Source organism: Bidens hawaiensis, unplaced genomic scaffold, assembly GCF_021521415.1.
Source record: "Bidens hawaiensis isolate Kalapana, Puna unplaced genomic scaffold, B.hawaiensis_p1.1 tig00031864_1, whole genome shotgun sequence".
NCBI classification, from domain to species: Eukaryota; Viridiplantae; Streptophyta; class Magnoliopsida; order Asterales; family Asteraceae; genus Bidens; species Bidens hawaiensis.
The window spans coordinates 88,783-109,136 of record NW_027495398.1 but is presented as its reverse complement, the minus strand read 5'-3'; the positions used below and the strand labels follow the sequence as shown (position 1 = coordinate 109,136).

General features: G+C 33.3%; 1 protein-coding gene across 1 annotated transcript; it reads left to right on the top strand.

The window, feature by feature from the left end:
* Positions 1 to 13,806: 13,806 nt before the first annotated feature.
* Positions 13,807 to 16,923, top strand: LOC143582731 (sodium transporter HKT1-like). Its single transcript, XM_077065218.1, has 3 exons — positions 13,807 to 14,951; positions 15,030 to 15,242; positions 16,718 to 16,923. Exons 1-3 carry the CDS (start codon positions 13,825 to 13,827, stop codon positions 16,914 to 16,916), a joined length of 1,539 nt encoding a protein of 512 aa, XP_076921333.1. The 5' UTR covers positions 13,807 to 13,824; the 3' UTR covers positions 16,917 to 16,923.
* Positions 16,924 to 20,354: the final 3,431 nt, after the last annotated feature.

Sequence of the window (20,354 nt, the reverse complement as noted above, 5' to 3'; positions counted from 1 at the left end):
AAAACAAAAATCCAAAAAATAAATATTAAAAAACGAAAAATGTAAAATAATCATTCTCTCAAGCCATCCGATTGCTTTATTTGTAAATGAAGGTTTCTCACGCATTTGACCCAAATTCACGGGTAAAAGTCTCAGCAAACCCAGATAGCTCTTAAACGGGTTATAACATCTCATTATATTAAAAAATAATCTCATCAAATATTTGATATGAAAATCCTATAAAATAGGAATATACTAAAAATTAATATCCTATTTTATTTTTAAAAAGATATTATTTATAATTAAGAAACAATTTTATAATAAAGAAAATAAACGGGTAATGGGTATCACCAAACCCAGATAGCTTTTAAAACCGATTATAACATATCATTTATTTGTGAAACCATTTCATCATCAAACCTCAAGTACATTAATTATTAACTTTCTTATAATAAATAAAATTAAAATCCAAATATACATTTATAAATATTAAAACGAATAATGTAAAACAACCCCCTGTAATATGGGGGATAAAATCTAGTGATATAATAAAGTGGGATATGGATTTTAGAAAAAAAGATAAAATAAAAAAACTAATGGGATTGATATAGAGTTATATATAGTTAGTTACAAAGGCGGATCTAGACTATAATCTCAGGGGTAACATCCAAAATTTTTTTTTTACCGTATTTCATATAATAACCGAATTTTTTTTTACGATATTTCATACAATAGTTTTTTGTTTTTTTTTTTAACTTGTCTTTAAACCGATATAATCATTTCTTGTAATTTTTGTTTAAAAAGATTCTAATAAGACTTTGTTGTTTCATCTTCCAAGTTCCCTAATTTTAAAAGGAATAAAATTTAAACCATAAATCTATAATCAATTTCAAAATACACATAAACCCTAAATCCTTAATCAATTACAATTTCCAATTTATAATATTCGTATATCCAACAAACCATAATCAATTAGTCAATTGCTATCAATGGGGTGGTGCTCTATTGCTAAAGGCAAAGCCTTTTTAACACCTGGGTTTGGAGAGAAGGTTTTGAGTTCAAATCCTAAAGACAACAAAAATTAAAAGAAGTTTACTATTAAATAAAATCATTTATTTGTCCATAAACAATTTCAAATTAACAATTTATATAAATAATTACAATTTTAAGTAGAAATAGAAGACTACCTAAATTGAAAAGGTAGAATTCAAACCGTGGACAAGTGAGTGAGGGACTGAAGGAGTATCGACCGTTGGCTACTTGGTTGCAACATGCTGGGGGTTGGGGTAGTGTGGGGTGAAAGCCACAACTGAATGAAACTTTGTTTTGTTGAATGTTGATGTCCGACCTAAATCAAACGTTTAAGCGTTTAAGCATAAAAGAAAACCAAACAGATGGTTTTATTTAGTTTGTGCTTAAATTTGGTTGGCTTTAATTGGTTTCAGCTTTTAATTTGGTTGGGCTTTAAACAAACAAGGGTAACGTTATATTTTTTTAAAGGGTAGTGAAATACAAAAACCAACCAAAACTTATAAAATTGTACTACCGGCGAAAAATTAAGAGGCAACGGAGGCTACCCCTAGTCATATACTAGGTCCGCCACTAGTTGGTTATCTAAAGGGAAGTCAGTTAAATCTTATTATCTACGTGGCGAGACATTATGCGTTTTTTAGTTAACCTACAACAGCCTAAACATTATAAAAAGGGGTAAAGTTAAAATAGTAGAGACAAAAATAAAGGGTGTGAGAAGGACACAATGCCAAGATCAAAGACACAATGGCAAAAATGAACAAAAGACACAATAGATCACAAAATTAAACACAATGTCGAAAAAAGTATAACACAATGTTGAATAATATAACACAATATCAAGAAAAAAACACACAATTTCAAGGAAAAAGGGCGCAATCAATGACGAAAATAAACACAAAAACACAATGATAAACAAAAAGACATACTGATGTTTTTCACTCAACATTGTGTTTTTTTTAGAACGAGAAAGACGGTGAAAACATTTTTGTGTTTTTACTTTTTTTTTATTAAATTTTGAGTTACGATTTTTTTTATTATTTTTTATATTTTAAGGGTTTTTTGTATGATTACAAATGTTTCTTATTGTTATTTTTGTCTTTATTTATAGAATAACTTGAATCCATTTATTTATAGAATAACTTGAATCCATAAAAAGATGCTGAACCATTATTATATGTAGTTATCTAGAAAGAGTAGAGAGTTTTTACTATCTTAATATACGCTTTTAGAATTTTATCTAACTTTTAATTTCTTTCCTAATACTTATTAAGTCATAAAGAGTATTTTGAAAAAGTGTACAGATTTATAAAACTTATACATTGTGGAATCAAATTTCAAACGCCATTTAATAACTTATTTAATGATCACTGTTATAATTTTTTTTTGAACAACGAAGTGTTATAAATTTCTTTTTTTATAACAACTAAATGCTGCATTACAGAGGGTTTGAACTCTTAATCTTCTATTTCACACTTTAACTAATAAAAAAAAGCAAAACACACCTTAACTAATAAATAAAAAAGCAAAACATAAATGCAAAATCTAAGGCTTAAAACCGACTTTGGGGGCAGGGGTGGTGTAATATTAAAGTAGTATTAATACTAACAACAACAATAATTATAACTATAATAATAATAAGAAAAAAAATAGTAATACAATTTAAAAGTGAAACAACATTAATGGTAAGATGATTAAAAAAAGATAGGAGGAGAGGCAAGTATCGAGCCCGTGACTCAAACTTTGTGGGTAAGGGAACAAACCGTTTGTTGATTTTGGTTTTATAAATTATCCTAAAAAGATTACATATAAGAGCGCACACATAATATAGGCATCTTCCCAAGGTTTGGACAAGACAGCAATTGGGCGGGCATATGGGTGGTGTTGAGGAGTGATGTCCGGCTGGAGTGGGTTTGACGTTGCAGACGAGGAAGTGAGGGCCCACTCTCTCTCTCTCACACACACACATACATACACACAAATGATATATATTGTTTTAATATTTTTAATGGGTTTATGAAGGTTTGGTGTTATAGAAAAAAGTAAGAGTTTTTGAGAAAAGTTGGAATATGATGTAGCGCTAATGTGATAGTTTGTGGAGATCTAGCGTCGCTGGTGCTCTAATTGGTAATAAAACACGATATAGTTGTTAGGAACAAAGAGGCTCAGCGGAACAACACACGAACAAGCACACACGATTATACACGCAGTAAACAGAAAATAATAATGATATATGATAAACACGACACAAGAATTTACGTGGTTCGGTCCCAGCGGGGGACCTACATCCACGGGCTGCAACTAGGTTATATCATTGATTGAGGTGCAAATATTAGAATTACATCATACTGGTTTATATAGATAATAGATTAGAGTTTTCAGCTTGGACCCCAAGAAACCTAACATGGGCCAAAACCGAGCCCAAGATCTCTAAGCCTTCGCATATCCTAACAATCTCCCACTTGAAGGCTTTGCACAACCGCAACAACCTTCCAAACAAACCATGTACCTAGTAACTTCAGTAATCTTTAATAACAGAAATCCACCAAGCCTCCAGTTCCAATAACAAGCTAAAACTTCAACAACAGAAGTTCTTCAAGCATTCAGTTTCCCATGAACAAGCTAATATTTCAACAATCCAATCCAACTAGTTGCAGCGGCCGGCCTTTGCATCAGTTACCCAAAAGGCACATTGAAGCGCCCCAGCTCGAATACGGTCGTCATAGACCCAGTCATGGCAAAACTAGCCAATAACTCATCTTCAATCTCAAACAGTACATACTTACTTGCACAACCGGCTCCACAGACTTTCAGAAGAAATAACACTCTCCTAATACAGCAAGCACCAAGAAGAGAATTTTCATTCGGAATTTTGGTCTCAAAACCCCATCTTCACTGTGTAACTGTACATGAACACCTCCATGTTCCCACTGTTACCGAATCCCCATCAAATTTTAAACCTCCGAATACGCTCAAGCTGACATCCTTGTGGCTCCAGGATTCATGCTTGCAATATGAACCCACTTAGCTCTACCCGATGTAGCGAGACAAGACTTTTAAAACTACAGAAAAGTCTTCAATAATAGATTCATCGATGCTTCATTGAAGTAGGTAACAAGAAAATGAAGCAAAACAAAATCTCAAACACAAGAGTCTTCACAGCGTTTCACTGAGCCCCAATGCATCACCACCGACACACTCTCAGAAGCAGAATTTATCATTTATGGACATCGACTCTAAAGAATGCTCGACACCTTCATGCAACACCACTAAGTCAAACTATGCCCAACTCCTACTGTCTCTGTTATCCTAACCAATACCAAAACAACACTCCTGAGTCGACTCTCCACTTGTAGTTCCCTAGCGAAAACCTTCACCTAGTACCAGTACAAAAGACCCCCCTTAAATGTCAAACCACTGATCACCACCGAACAAGAGTAGCTTCACAGTTCCAGACCAACTAATAGGCAAACGGTTATAACAGCAGTCGAGCTTTCAATGGAAAGCAAGCGGTACCAAGAGTTCTTTGACTGTACACACGATCAGTTAACGCAAACCCTAACTAAAAGATTATCCAAACAAACAATAAATATCACATGACTTGCCACTAATTTTTTCACCTATGTTGTTACTAGCGCACTCACTGGTTCCATTTTCTCAAGGTTTATCCATCACCAGTACCACATCCAAGTTCTCGTGACAAACCAATCAACCAGAATCCAAACCGTCTAACATTCCGATCATAACCATCTTGTCTTCAGTTGTAATAGTAACAAACAAGAACAAATCGAAAAACAGTGAATAGACACAACAATGGCAAGGGCCTAAACTTGATAGCTGCTCTACTGAACACTGCCAAATAAATGATTTGCTTTTACAATATCCGATAAATCAAGTAACTGTAAACAAGCTATAAATAGTTACCTCAGACTATCCCTTGTAGACAAATCCAAACCTGAACCCAAACTCATCCGATCTTCATAAAACCCGGTTAAAATAATCAAAGTTGATAATCACAGTCAAACCCGAACTCAGAAATAACTAAACCCAAGCCAATGCAAACAAGCCTACTAACAAGAAACTCCAACCAACCCAAATAATTAATTTTAATCAGCCCAATAAACCCAATCAACATAGCCTAAAGAAATAGCAAATTGAGGCCCAAATTAGAAAAAAAAAAATCAAAACGAAGGGACAAAAAAAAACCTGGTTCTCTTGTTACAAGACTCATGCACACAATTTAGGTTTCCTTTTTTTGGTGTATAAGAATAAAAAAAACTTTCCTGGTCAAAACATATCCCTTCCGCCACTCAACATTCTTCGGCCAACACTAGCAATATCTTGCCAGCCACCTCACAATCTGTATCAATATTCCGGCAACTCCAAGGTCTCCGTGAAATATGTTGGTAACTTTTATCAACACCAACCACCAATCATAATCGAGATCAAATCCAAACTCCAACGACCGCTACCTTTTGACCATGCAACTGTGATTTGTGAATTTGAAATACACCTCGGCCAACAAACTTTTTGCTCAACATTGGCCTACGAATTTCTGGCGTCACGAGCTTCCAATCGGAAAGACCGCCGATAACTTGCAAATGAGGGGCGACAATTCTGATCGTCCACGTCTACAATCAGACCCGCTGAGGATTATTTGGCTATTCAGTCGAAAAAATCCAGCCGAAAACCCAAACCCTAATCAACTTCTGATGCTCGAATGGGAATTAACTAACTTCTGTGAATCGTTCCTTTAGTGCGAAACACCGTGTGCTCAACGAGCCAAAGCTCTGATACCACTTGTTAGGAACAAAGCTGTGTAGCGGAACAACACACGAACAAGCACACACGATTATACACGCAGTAAACAGAAAATAATAACAATATACAATAAACACGACACAAGAATTTTACGTAGTTTGGTCCCAGCGGGGGACCTACATCCACGGGCAGCAGCTAGGTTATATCATTGATTGAGGTGCAAAGATTACAATTACATCATATTGGTTTATATAGAGAATATATTAGAGTTTTCAGCGTGGGTCCCAAGAAACCTAACATGGGCCACAACCGAGCCCAAGATCTCTAAGCCTTCACATATCCTAACAAGGATCTCATTGGCCAAGTTTGATTTATTATTTATAAATTCTTGTATATAATGATTAGCTTTAAACAATAAAGGGGCAGACGGGTGATCGATGTCGATATGCCAATTAAAAACATTTATAAAAATTACATACACTAGCTAGAGCAAGTAAGGTGTCGAATCCATAAGGAATCAATGGAAAGTGCTAATCAAGTTCATTGTTCACCAATTAATCAATTATACTAGGTTGGACAGACGATGCCATGCAGTTTGAATGATGATTTGTTTAACGAAAACACGATTATCTTTTAGTTGTAAACGATTCAAGAGAAGGGTGGCAACACTTCAAGTTCGAGTTATGCACTAAACTAAACAACTATGATTCATAACAATTAGATAATCACATAGACATGATTCGTAAGTTAAGACTGATATATAATTACCCGGCACAATAGTTTGATCATGTTGATTCACATAACATAATCCGATAAATTGACACAACTGAACTTAGTCTACCTAACTACCAGTTCATTAATACAAATGTAACACCCCTACTTAAACGGAAGCAACTGAGTGTGACGTACAGATTGCTCAAAACAGATGTGACACTATCAAATGACAATATTATCATTAATTTATTCAAACTTCATGTACACAAGTTCAAAGCAAAGAAATTACATTTAATAAAAGAAACATTCAAATCATTAAGTCTAGTGTCTTCATCATACCATCATCCTCTAATAACCGTTTCTGTAGCATATATATATAAAATAAAGTCAACTAACTGAATAGGTGGTGAGTTCACACAAGTTTGATATAAATACATAAAAGCCATACAAATCCATGAATAAGTGTAATAATCGTGCAAGCAAGGTCCTTTCCGGTTGGTAACAACCAACGTACTTAGATAATCGAGCAATCAAGATCCTTTTCATTTGGTAACAACCAACGTACTCAGGTCGGGGGTCCCTTTTCCTCTCATAACAAAATGGTCCTGAGTGCAAAGGGAGGCATATGATCATACTTATTGAGAATACCACGTGCAAGTAATTTGAGCAACTAATCAAGTAAATACACAAGTCCATGTTATGAATTATAGTTTGTAAACGAAATAGTAAACGATTTGAATTTGTAGGATATATATGTTACCCCCAAAATGTAAAAGCGTTAAAAAGGGTGTGCGAGAAACTCACCTTGAAATTGAAGCGGAAATAGAAATAAAGCAAAAAAACGCGTCAAACAAATCGGAATGGTTGAACCTCACGAAATATAAATAAAAATACAAAATATTTAAAGACTAACTAACGGGACTATTAAAGTTTAAATAATTTAATTTTTTGGAATATGCACTATTTTATTATATCTTTTACTATTTTATGGCATTTGATTATTTTAATATTATTTTAAGCTTAACAAAAACGTTAACGATTTTTATTATTTTAATATTATTTGATTAATAACTTAACACTAATAAAAGAATTATGATATTTGAGAAGCTCAGATTTCAATGGAATTTTATCTCAAAAAGCATTTATGTTAACGGATTATAAAGTTAATGAAATGGAATAATATTAACGGTTTAACGAATATGGAATTTAGTTTTTAGGTGAAAAAAATGATAAAATTTAATTTATAAATAATTTTATGTAGTTTAAATAATTTTATTTATTTTATAATAATTGTTAATAATTTAATTAGTTTATAATATGTAAGAAAATGATTTAAAAAAAATAAACTAAAAAAAATACGCTGACCCGGTTTCGCTTAACCTTTAAAACACTAAACCTCTGAGTTTCGATAATCGATAAAAATGAATAAGAAAACGAACGAACAATAACTTAAATCCTTGTGAATATTATATTAACGATGAACGTTAAACACGTATACAATGAAACGACGAAGCGGGTCGGTTTAACGAATGCGAATACAAATACAAATAAAAATGACGAATGACACATAGAATACGTGCAACGAATATTAATTAATAACATTATAACACACACACACACACACACACACACATATATATATACAAAACTGAAATTTCAAAATGGGTCGGGTTTTCAGGTTTGAAAATTAATGAACGTTAGAGGATTCACAACTTTTAGAAATTTCGAGAAAATAACTACTACATGGAATTGTTTAAAAGTTTTAACAATTTTATATATACATAATTAAATAAATTTAAATAACATCGATCTTCGAATGGCCCGAAAGACGTCACAAATGGGAATATGGCAAATACACTTATATATATGATATACCAGCGGCGTATCCACCATGACCTTATCATACTGCATTTGTCCCATTTTTCCAAGATTATTCCAGGCTTTGAGTTATTGCACATAACCGTACTTATTATGTCTTCCATGCGAGGACTTGTGTAATTACGTGTCTACCCATAATTACCTTTATTGTCGGATGGTCCACATAATCAGTCCCATTGTGTGGGTTTTAAGATAAAATAAATTCTTATTTCAAGAACATAAACTATAATGATTAAAAATAACAAAAATATATAAACAAGTCATTGAGGTCAAGGATAAGCGAAAATATTAGGCCAAAATAAAAAAAGAAACCATTGTAGTTTAAACTAAATAAACGATGTTATTAAAGTTTTAAATGAAATAAGCAAGATTCTAAAGTAACTTAAAATAATAAGAATAATGAATGACAACTTTATGGTCATGAACATCAATATACATAAACGAAACATTGGAGTTGAGAATAACAGGGTAAATAAATGTGTCATTGAGCTAACAAAATATAAACACGTAAGTCGATAAAGTGTTGGGTTCGAGAATAAGTTAGATAAACGAAACTTTAATATCAAAATATCAGAATAGATTAAGTTCTTGGAGTCAATAATGACTTGTTAAACAATTGAAAATTTTCAATGTGAATAAAGGCAACATTGAGATTAAGAATAACAAAATAAATAATTGTAACTTCGAGATCAAAGTAAAACATTGGTATCAAATTGATAAAACATTGAGATCAAGAACAGAATAATTAATTGAAATTTTGAGATCAAAGTAAGATATTAGTCTCAATTTGATGAAACAACAATAACAAAATGATTCGGTGAAACATTGAGCGGAAAGAGAACCAAACAAATAACCAAAACAATTCGTGTAAAATAATTATAAACTCAACATGTACATGTGACTTCTATTAGGTAGCTATAAACCTAGCCCCGAATTATTTCAGGGTAACAAATCATAGATAGTCAATGTAGTAATACGGTTTCTATTAGATAAATATGTACATAAACGTAGTCATAGTCCCAATTTCCACTAACCGATTACATTTATGGGAAATCGGTTATAGACCGTGAGATTGAGATAACAAAAGTAAGCCGATTCAAAAATGTAAATAAGAATGATGTATGTATTTGCGCTTCGCACTTGAGAGTAAATACATACGAAAATAGCTCAATAATCAACGAATAACCAAACTCAATATAAAGTTTGTAAACAACCTTCGTAAGAATTAGAGGCATAAAATTATTTCAATTATGTCCAAACAATATATATATATATATACATGAAGAAAAAAGAAAGAAAAACAAAAGGTAGCTTACGATACTTGTCTTCTCGAAGATGGGTTGTGGTATGAAAGCTATTATGAGGGCGGTGCCATGATTTATTAATCCGAAACTCGTTGGCGTTGACAAAGAAGGAAAAAAAAATGATTTTTGATATTCATTTAAGTTTGTGAAAATAGATTGCAAAACGTGATGCTTTTATAACTCAAGGAAAATTACAATAATAATAATTTGCATGAAAAAAAATCCTTAGCTAGCGCTAAAGTTTGCGAAACTTAATGAAGTTTAATGTAACAGGATTTCTGTTAGGCGGCGAAATAGAGGTCGCTAGATAAAATGACTAGTTTTGATAGAACTATTATAGCGACGGGCTTAGAACTCGTTTGTAGTGAAAGATTTTACTTTATTTGAAGATTTCATTTAACCTTAGAAAAATATTATAAAAGGAGGAAGAGGAGTGGTGGTGGTGGTAGAATTGTTATAACCCATTGGTTAGAAATTTCTTTTGAAGAAAATTAGCTTGAATATACTTCGTATAACAAAATATTTTATTAACATATATATATTTATTAATTGACTATTTAAAAATAATGGAGATTTGAAATTTCACGTAAAAGGTGCTCATAAAAGAAATAAATGTGAAAAAGTATGCATGAAAAATTTATTTATTATTTATTATTTAAAAAAATATAGGCATGATTGATGAGTTTGAAGAGACTAGTATTGATGTCGGAGAATAATAAAATTTAAATGGACAAGGGATGCGAGGCAAGGTATTGCATGGCGGAAACAAGTTAGACCTTTCTGAGTATTGCGGGTGTACTAGGTTCACTACGATGTAGCAGGTTTGAAGCACGAGCATATGGTTGTGATAAAATGGTTGGGTAACAGGTCATGGGAATAAATGGGTGGTAGTGAGTATGTATAGGTTCTTGGCAAGAGGTGGTAGCTAAAACTATCACAATGTGGAGCATTTCGACATTGTGGTAGTAGTGTGGCATAATTACACGCATTACACAAAGGTGTGTTTCCATGTAAGGCTTTCTGTGGGTTAGGTTTAAATGTCCAAAAGTTGTGTTGGGTTTGGATTAGATTGGGCAGAGATTTGGGGTTTGAACTAACTAGGGCACTACGTCTAATGTCCTATCTTATAGTCACGGCTTTGATACCAATCTGTAACACCCTGTCTTAAGCGAAAACGCCCGAGTGTGACATAAAGATTGTTCAAACACAAATGACAATACTATCATTAATTCATTCATACTTTAAGTACATAAGTTTAAACAAAGAAATACATTCAATAAAAGAAAACAACTGAATTAACTTGTCTATTATTTTTGATAACCTAAAACTAGTGTCTTCATCGCTTTAACCTCTAATAATTGTAACTGTAGCATGTATATAAGATAAAAGGTCAACCAACAAGTAGTTGGCGAGAATCACACAGTTTGATATAAATACGTAAAGAAAATCATGAAATTCTATGAATATGCATACAACGCACGCAAGGTCCTCCCAGTTGGTAACAAACAACGTACTCAGATAAATGCATGCAAGGGTCCTTTCCAGCTGGTAACAACCAACATACTCGGATCGGGGGTCCCTTTTCCACTCATTACACGACGGTCCTGAGTGCAAAGGCAACAGTGAGATTATAAATAGAGTAAGTTTTTGGAGTCAATAATGATACGTTAAACAATTGAAATTTCCAATAAAATATCAATGTGAATAAAGGCAACAGTGAGATTAGAAATATCAAATGAATAACTGAAAATTCAAGACCAACTCAAATTGATAAAACATTGAAATCAAGAACAAAATAAATAATTAATTGAAATCAAGAACAAAATAAATAATTGAAAATTCGAGATCAAAGTAAGATATTATTCTCAATTTGATGAAACAAAAATAACAAAATGATTCGAATAACATACTGAGCGGAAATAGGACCAAACAAAATAACCCAAAACAATTCATAATAAACTCAACATGTATAAGGTCCCAACCTCCGCTAAACGATTATGTTTATGGGAATTCGGTTATAGACCGCAAAATTGATATAACAAAAATAAATCGATTCAATAATGCAACTATGAATGATGTATGAAAATAGCTGGCTAGTCAACCAATAACCAAACTGAATATAAACGTTGTATACAACCTTAGAAAGAATTCGGTAAAATTATTTCGATCATGTCCAATGTCTTCTCGAAGATGGGTTGTGGTATGAAAGTTATTATGGGGCGGTGGTATGATTTATTAACCCGAAACTTGTTGGCGTTGACAAATTAGGGAAAGGAAATGATTGTTGATATTCTTTAAGTTTGTGAAAAACGATTGTAAAAACGCGATGTTTTTATAACTCAAGGAAAATGGTAATAATAATAATTTGCATGATAAAAAATATCCTTAGCTAGCGCTAAAGTTTTGAAAATTTTAATATGAAAAGTTTTCTGTTAGCCGATGCCCTAGAAATAGAGAGTCGCCGAATAAAACGCCTCGTGATAATAAAACTCTTATGATAATAATATAATGGTCTCACGGGCTTTGGAATTGTTTAAAGCAAACTATTTTATTTTATTTTAAAGATTCTATAATAATAATAATAACAACAACAACATTGGTAATTACCCATTTGGTTAAAATGAAATTTCTTTTGGAGAAAATTAACTTGAATATACTTCGTATAACAGAATATTTTGTGAATGTATGAACATATATATATTTATTAATTGACTATTTAAAACAATCAAGATTTGAAATTTCAAATAAAAGGTGTTTATAAAAGAAATATACGTGGGATAGTATGCATGAAAAATTTATTTATTTAAAATTTAGGCATGGTTGATGAGTTTGGAAAGATTAAGCATTGATGCCCGAAAATGAATAAACTTTTTAGTGCGAACGCGGGGTAAGGTATTGCATGACGGAAACAAGTTAGGTCATTCGAATGTTGCGGGTGTACTTGGATCTCTACAATGGTAGCAGACTTGAAGCACGAGCAGATGTTAAGCATACGATTGGGACAAAGGGTTGAGTAACAGGTCGTGGGAATAAAGAGTGGTGTTGAGTATCTATAGATTCTTAGCAAGGGTTGATGAGTTGGCCTGAACAATCACAATTTGAAGCATTTCGACATTGCGGTAGTAGAGTGGTGGAATTACACGTGTTGCACAAAGGGTGTGTTCCCATGCAAGGCTTTTGTTGGATTAGGTTTGGGTGTCCAAGAGTTGTGTTGAGTTTGTTGACTTGGGCATAGCTTTGGGGTTCGAATGTATTGTTGTGGTTAGTGATGAATTTTGGAGTATCATGGTCGGGATTATGACGGTCAATTGCTTGATGATATGGGTTGTCGTTTTGTAAGTTGAGTATCGAGGGCAACGTCGAGGAAAACGAGAAGACATGCTACAAAGTGTGAATGATGGGACGTAAATATGAAATTCATAGGACCGGCAAAGCCTTTGAACCGTCTGTGGTTGAACTGGGCGGTTTCAGATAGAATCGGGTTGAACCTAGGACCGACAGAGCCTTTGAACCGGATATATGTGAGAGACATGATTTGTAGCGTATTGATGCTTGGGTTGAAAAATAAATTAATGTGGATGCCATGTTTCAAACTCAGGTCTTCATGTATTAACACAAGAAAGTTATCATAAGATAGCGAGCCATATGTTTATTTTCATTGGGTTTAAACTTGAATGATTTTGTTCATTTTAACCAAATTATATGTGTGTGTTTTCTTTCCATTTTTTTTTCTTCTTTACTAAAAACAAATTATGTTATGTTTTTTAGTTTCATGTTATATATATATACACACACGTACACATACACTGTTTTTGACGTTATCCGGTTTTAACATCCGGTCCAAACTTTGACCTAGTTCGATTTGTAACCCGGTAAGAGGTACGTATCAATGTGATGTGTGGTTTAGAAGTCATTGGATAAAAGACCTCCTAAACAAAAAAAATGACTACTAAAAAGAATTCTTTGTCCACTAGCGAATGTAATAATATTAAAAAATTGGCAGACTTTTATATTATTTTGAAAGGTTTACTAGTGACCTGCGACCACACTGAAAAAGATTTCTTCACGTTGCTCATATATAGTTATATAAACCTCACACACTCAATCTTCCATCACCACAAATACAAATAGGTTCTCCCCCTTAACTACACCAAGCACTATGAAAATGATTTCCTATATTGCAAAGAAACTTGAACGACTTCCTAGTTCACGTTCTTGTCTATTCACATGGTTTCATTTACGTGGAAACCAATTTTCATTCGAGTTGTTATATTTTCTGTTTATATCGTACCTAGGGTTTCTTATCCTCCATTCACTAGATGGAAAAACGACCACTTTCACCCCGAGGAACTTGGACCTATTCTTCACCTCTGTCTCTGCCGCCACCGTTTCAAGCATGTCCACCGTTGAAATGGAGGTTTTTTCTAACGCCCAACTTATCATTATGACAATTATGATGTTCCTCGGTGGTGAGGTGTTCACTTCCATGGTTACACACTATATCCGTACGTTCTTTATAAACGTGTCTCCAGCAGGCCATAATAAAGTTCATGATTGCGATACACAATGCAATTTCTCGGATAAAATCGAGCTCAAGGACATAAACATCCTTGAATTTGGAAATTCAAAATCTGCCAATTTCTATAGTGATATAGATTTGAAGTGCAAATCCTTAAAGTTTTTGGGTGGTGTTGTCTTGTTTTACCTAGTATTTGTCCACTTTTTAGGTGTGGTCTCTGTTTTGATTTACCTAAATGTCATATCAAGTGCTAAAAATATACTTAAACTCAAGGGTCTACACTCTCTCACTTTCTCCATGTTCACAATAGTTTCAACCTTTGCAAATTGCGGGTTTGTTCCAACCAATGAAAACATGTTGGTCTTCAGAACAAACTCGGGTTTGTTGTTAATCCTCATCGTTCAAATTCTATTAGGCAATACATTGTACCCTCTTGCTTTACGATTTTCGATTTGGGCCATAGGAAAATTTGTTAAGAAATCCGAAACTAGGTACTTGTTAAAAAACTCCAAAGGCATGGAGTATGATCACCTTCATTCTTACCTAAACTCTTCCCTTCTTTTGATCACTGTCTTAGTCTTTATCATGGTGCAATTTATTTTGTTTTCATCAATGGAGTGGAGTTCAGAATCATTAAGTGGCATGAATGTGTATCAAAAGCTTGTTGGGATTTTGTTTCAGACGGTAAACACAAGGCATAGCGGTGAATCAATCGTCAACCTCTCCACCGTTAGTAGTGCTGTATTGGTGTTGTTTGTCCTAATGATGTTAGTCTCTCTTTCTGATCCCTCCTAACTAATGTTATTAACATGGTGCAATTTTGATATCAAATTGAAATTTTGCAGGTATCTTCCACCATATACCTCATTTCTACCTATATCTGAGGAGAGCAGTGAACAAGGGAGCAAAAGGGTTAGGAGAATCATGGAGAATATGATCTTCTCACAACAGATATATTTGGTCATCTTCATTACACTTGTTTGCATAACTGAGAGCAAACAGATGGTTGATGATCCCCGTAACTTCAATGTTTTGAACATTGTGGTTGAGGTTGTTAGGTAAAATCATGATAACTTTGACGTACTGTTATAACTTATTTAAACATGTTTTGTAATTAGTTTACACTTACATTTGATATTAGATAACTTAGACGCCTAGTTATAATTAATTTAGAGGCATTGCTATAAACAACGCCCTGGTTGCGGTGCGCGTATATAATGTATATATGTGTGAGTCCTCGGGTGGGCAAAAGGGAAATTGCACTAATTTTGACGTTATTTTACTAATTTCGTGAAAATAACGTTAAAAGTGGTGGAAAGTTAATCAGGCATCTTATGGTGGCGTTGATGGTCGAAAGACAAAGGTACATGCACCAATCAACTGGTGTCCGAATGGTTGAGTGTTATGTGACTTTTGTCCAAAGCTTGATACAAAACTACTATCGAGCCGGGGGTCTCACCGGAAGCAGCCTCTTTATTTTTACGAGGTAAAGGTAAGACTGTCTACATCTTACCATACTCAGACCCTACCATACCTTTGCTATTAATGAGATTTACTGAATACGATGATTATGATGATGCATTGCTATAGTAAACATTCTACGTGTCATCTGAAAAACACTCTTTTTTAAACCATGACAATATTATTTAACAATTAAAGTTAACAATTTTTTCATAACCATATTAAATGAAGATTAAAGATAACTATTATTTTTATAATAAGTATAATATTTCTATATATCCAAAAAGATGTTTTTATATGCTAGGGCACTCAACTATGTAGTTTGTCTAGATGAGAAGTGACATAATGTAGCTAATTAAGTTTTCTAAATTACGACGTCTCTTTAACTGGTTACAACCGTGTTTTCAAACTAATTACGTTGTTACGTCAAAGTTTTAAAAGGCTGACGTATGATCAAAGTATGCAGACATAATCATGTGTCCAAATTACAATTACAAGAGCGCTTTTATACAAACAGATATCTCCTCTTCTTAAAAATATCAGGTAGTATTATGGATCCTTCGTATATTTCACTTACAAAATTCACTTTGTAGGGTAAATGACATCTTTACAAATACATGTGCGCGCGTGTTTTTATCCTTTATTTCGATTCATTTTTGTCAAGAACTAATATATATTTTTTAATGTAAAAGCTAAAAAGTAAAACATTAATTGACGCAATGAATACATTCGCATATCCGATCCTCAAAATGATTATTGTTGTCACCTAATATTCTGAATGGATATAACGGGTACAAGTATATATTGTTCGTATATATATCTATGTTTAGTCAATAAATCACAGAGAATAGGACAACCAGAATTCAGCATCCACTATAGCATAATATTCTTAATCATGTGCATCAAATAGATAAAAGGTTTCACATTCGTCGAGTTGTTTGCCATAAGACTAATAGACCATTAGAACTCGATTTCTCTTGATAATGGATATATGTGCGGTGACGTATAGTTACTTAAATGTCTTAAAAAGACTTAGAGAATAATCCGAGACTGTAACCATAATGTATTGCAGTGCATATGGAAACGTTGGATTCTCAACAGGATACAATTGTGACCGTCGTTTGAAGCAAGATGGAGATTGTCAAAACAAGTGGTATGGGTTCTCAGGGAAGTGTAGTGACGAGGGGAAACTCGTTCTAATCATCGTTATGATGTTTGGTAGGCAAAAGAAATTCAATAAGAATGGAGGCAAAGCATGGAAGGTCTTATAATATGTATTTTAAGTTACGGCACGCAGTGACAAAAATATGTTATATATGTAGTTCATGGGTGTAAAAGTTGAACATGTTCTTAAGGCATTTCGACATATATATATATATATATATATATATATATATATATAGAGTAAGTATAAAATAAAAACCCACTTAAGGTGTGAAAACTCTAGAAACTCATTCTTAACCACATGTTTTTAATTAATGTTTAAATCTTGTGGTTCACAATTAAAGTGAATAAAAAATGTAAATATAAATATAACTTTTTCTGTCTCTTGAAAGCATATATAAAAATTAGTAAAAAAATATTAAAAAATAGCAAAACATTTTTTTTTGATGTTTCGATGTTTTGTATTAAATGTTACTAACATATATTACATGTAACAAAAAAAAAAGATGTTACATAAGGTTTTCACAACTCAAGCGAGTTTTCATTTTAACCTTACCCTATATATATATACACACACACTAGTAGAAACCCACGCGATGCCGCGGCGACAACAATTTGCATCCCGATAGTCGTTTTTGATAGTTTATCAGTCCTCTCATGATATATTGTATAGTACGTACTTGCCACTAATCTGATTTACAAACAAGTTAGTATATAGTCATCAAACATGAGTAGTGTAATGAAACTTATACATTGATATGAAAGATAATTAAACATAAACACAAGTAAAACTGCAATGAAAGAATCAATAAACACAAAATACCAGCGTTGGCTTTAATATTTATAAAATAAACACAAAATACCCATTTGACCCTTACACAACCCGGCCTTCCCAATTTTTGGGGTATGAAACTTCAATCAAATACCAACCTAAATAAGATCGGTTTAATCGGTTTTCAGTTCATTGGTATTCAAGTTATGAATGGGCTGCTAAAAAACCTATGGCTACTAAAAACTGAAGCCAATAATCGTGCAGCAAAAAAAATACGTGGATTCAAAATATGTGCTCATAAATCATATTATCTATACTACTACAGACATCATGTATACATACACTTACCATACATTACATTACTATCATTTGTATACAATGCAGTTGAACAAAATATTTTAACCTGGTTATTCATGTTATATTTGATAAATCTTTGTCATGTGCTATCCTTCGGTTCATCTTTAACCATTGGATTAGTGACAACACACAAACAAATACATAAGAATGTTATAATTGACAATATGGAGTTTGTGAAGGTAACATCATCTGAGGCCCTGTTTCTTGGAAGTTTAAGGCTGGTTCCACCTACAAGACTTCTAGGGAGTGTTTCATAAACAAACAAACAATGTGCAGCTACAAAAAAAAAAAGCAAAAAAAAAAAGCAAAAAAAAAAAAAGACTACAAGCTAGTGGATAGGCTTAAATTATCCAAATTCTCCTAAACAAAAAACTTTCACTTTTAGTGCTTTGCTATATATCAATGTTCAATGTCCAAACCTTACTGCTAATTTTAGTAATTGCAATAGCTAATTTTGCTGTGGTCTACTTTCATCTGACCCATCCCCTTATAGCCAAGTATTTTGATTTGAATAGGATGTAATACATGTAGATTAGGGATGAGATCGGTACCGAATGGTCCCGGTCCCGAAACTCGAAAATTTTTGGTACCGGTACCAAAGGTAAAAAATTCGGGAAATACCGGTACCAGTCCTAGTCCCGATACCGAAACTCAAAACTTTGACACCGATTTGGTACCCACGGTACAAAATTGGTACCGAATTTGTCCATCCCTAATATAGATATCTATCATTAATCAAAAGCATTGTACATGAATTCAAAGAGTAATAAAATAAATACCTCACAATTTAATTGAAATTCGAACTCATTTCATGGTCTTGATCTTTCGGCATCTTGAAAATAAAAAATGGTGTGTGTGACTATAAAAGCTCTTCTTTAGCAACACCTGGAAATGCACAGTAGAATATTCAAATATACATTCACAAATAAATAAATTAATTAAAACATAATAAATAAAGATAAACAAACAGCTAGTTAGAAATCAACGGGTACAACATAGTTGTTTACGCCAAAGATTAAGATAAATTCAAGGCTAATTTCTAAATCTTATAATTGGTTTATTACACAACAGTTTAGTTGATATGATTTGTATACAAAGTGGTAACAACTTGGCCCATTGCTTAAAGGCTGAAACTCCTATTAAATTTCAAGCAATAATTAATGTTGTGTATCATACCTTGGTTTGTAGTAAACCGCAAATTGGGTTATTGTTGAAAAAGCATGCAAGCAACTGCAGGTATGCCAAAGTGCAAACTTTTCAATCTTAAACGAAGCCATTGTTACTGCCATTCCCATTGCATTCAACATGTTATGAAATTCAAACACAAGGCAGAAAAAATCAATCAAAATTAATTTAAAATGGATCTAGAAAATTTTAATAAAATTTATCAACTTTGAAATGAGATATCTCACCTGGAAATTCATTAGCATGGTTAAATTTCAACGTACCTAACAGTGAACCTGTTGGAATTATGGATCGGTTCGGGTAAGTCAATACGGCCAACCGGGTTATGACCCGTGAGAATTACACCGTGAGGTAACGAACCATTAACCCGCTTAAGTTAGTTAACAGGTCTAGACACTTTAACGAGATATAATTACATGGAACGGGCTTTGGAGCAAGAGGTGGACTTGTTGGCCCTTTGGGTTTATAACTAACTAGATTAGTTAAACCTAATTGAAGGTTATATAAATACATGATGTTATTGACATAACCTTAACCCTAAGCCAATTAACAAGTAGCCGGCCACCTGCTTCGCCGGCGCTTGACCAGCCACCGCCTCCTGTCCACCACCGCCTGCTGGTGCCATCGCTGCCTGTCCGCCGCTTGTCCGCCGCCTGCCGCCGCCGGCCGCCACTGTCCGCTGCTGTCCGGATACCACCACCGCTGTCGTTGCCGTTGTGCACCGCCACCGTTGGTCATTGATCTCTTTGTGTCACCTAGCTCGGTTCGTTAGCCTTCGGTGTCTAAACCGGTTATTTATTAACCGAGGTAAACTTAAATATATTGTTAGTTTATAATTATATATTTAATGTTTTTGACTCGTACTCGTATTGTCTGTAACCGGATCCTGTTGGGTTAAGTTTCGGTGCTGATTAATTGAACACATTCCGCTGCGTATAACTATAATTAATAATATTAATTATTATTAACAACGTTTATTGAACCGGTTTTAATAAAAAAAAATTTAACTGATCACCAATGAAACACAATAGTGGTATCAGAGCCTTGGTTACAACATACGAGTCGAATCCGATATTTTCACCGGTTTTACATCATAAACTTCAAGGTAGTTGACGTTTTTGATTTAGATAAAATATTAGGGCAATTTTAGTTTGGTTAAAATTTTATTTATTTTATTTGACCAAAATATTTGCCGACTTATTTTTCGTTGAATATGTAAATCTGGCCCGAC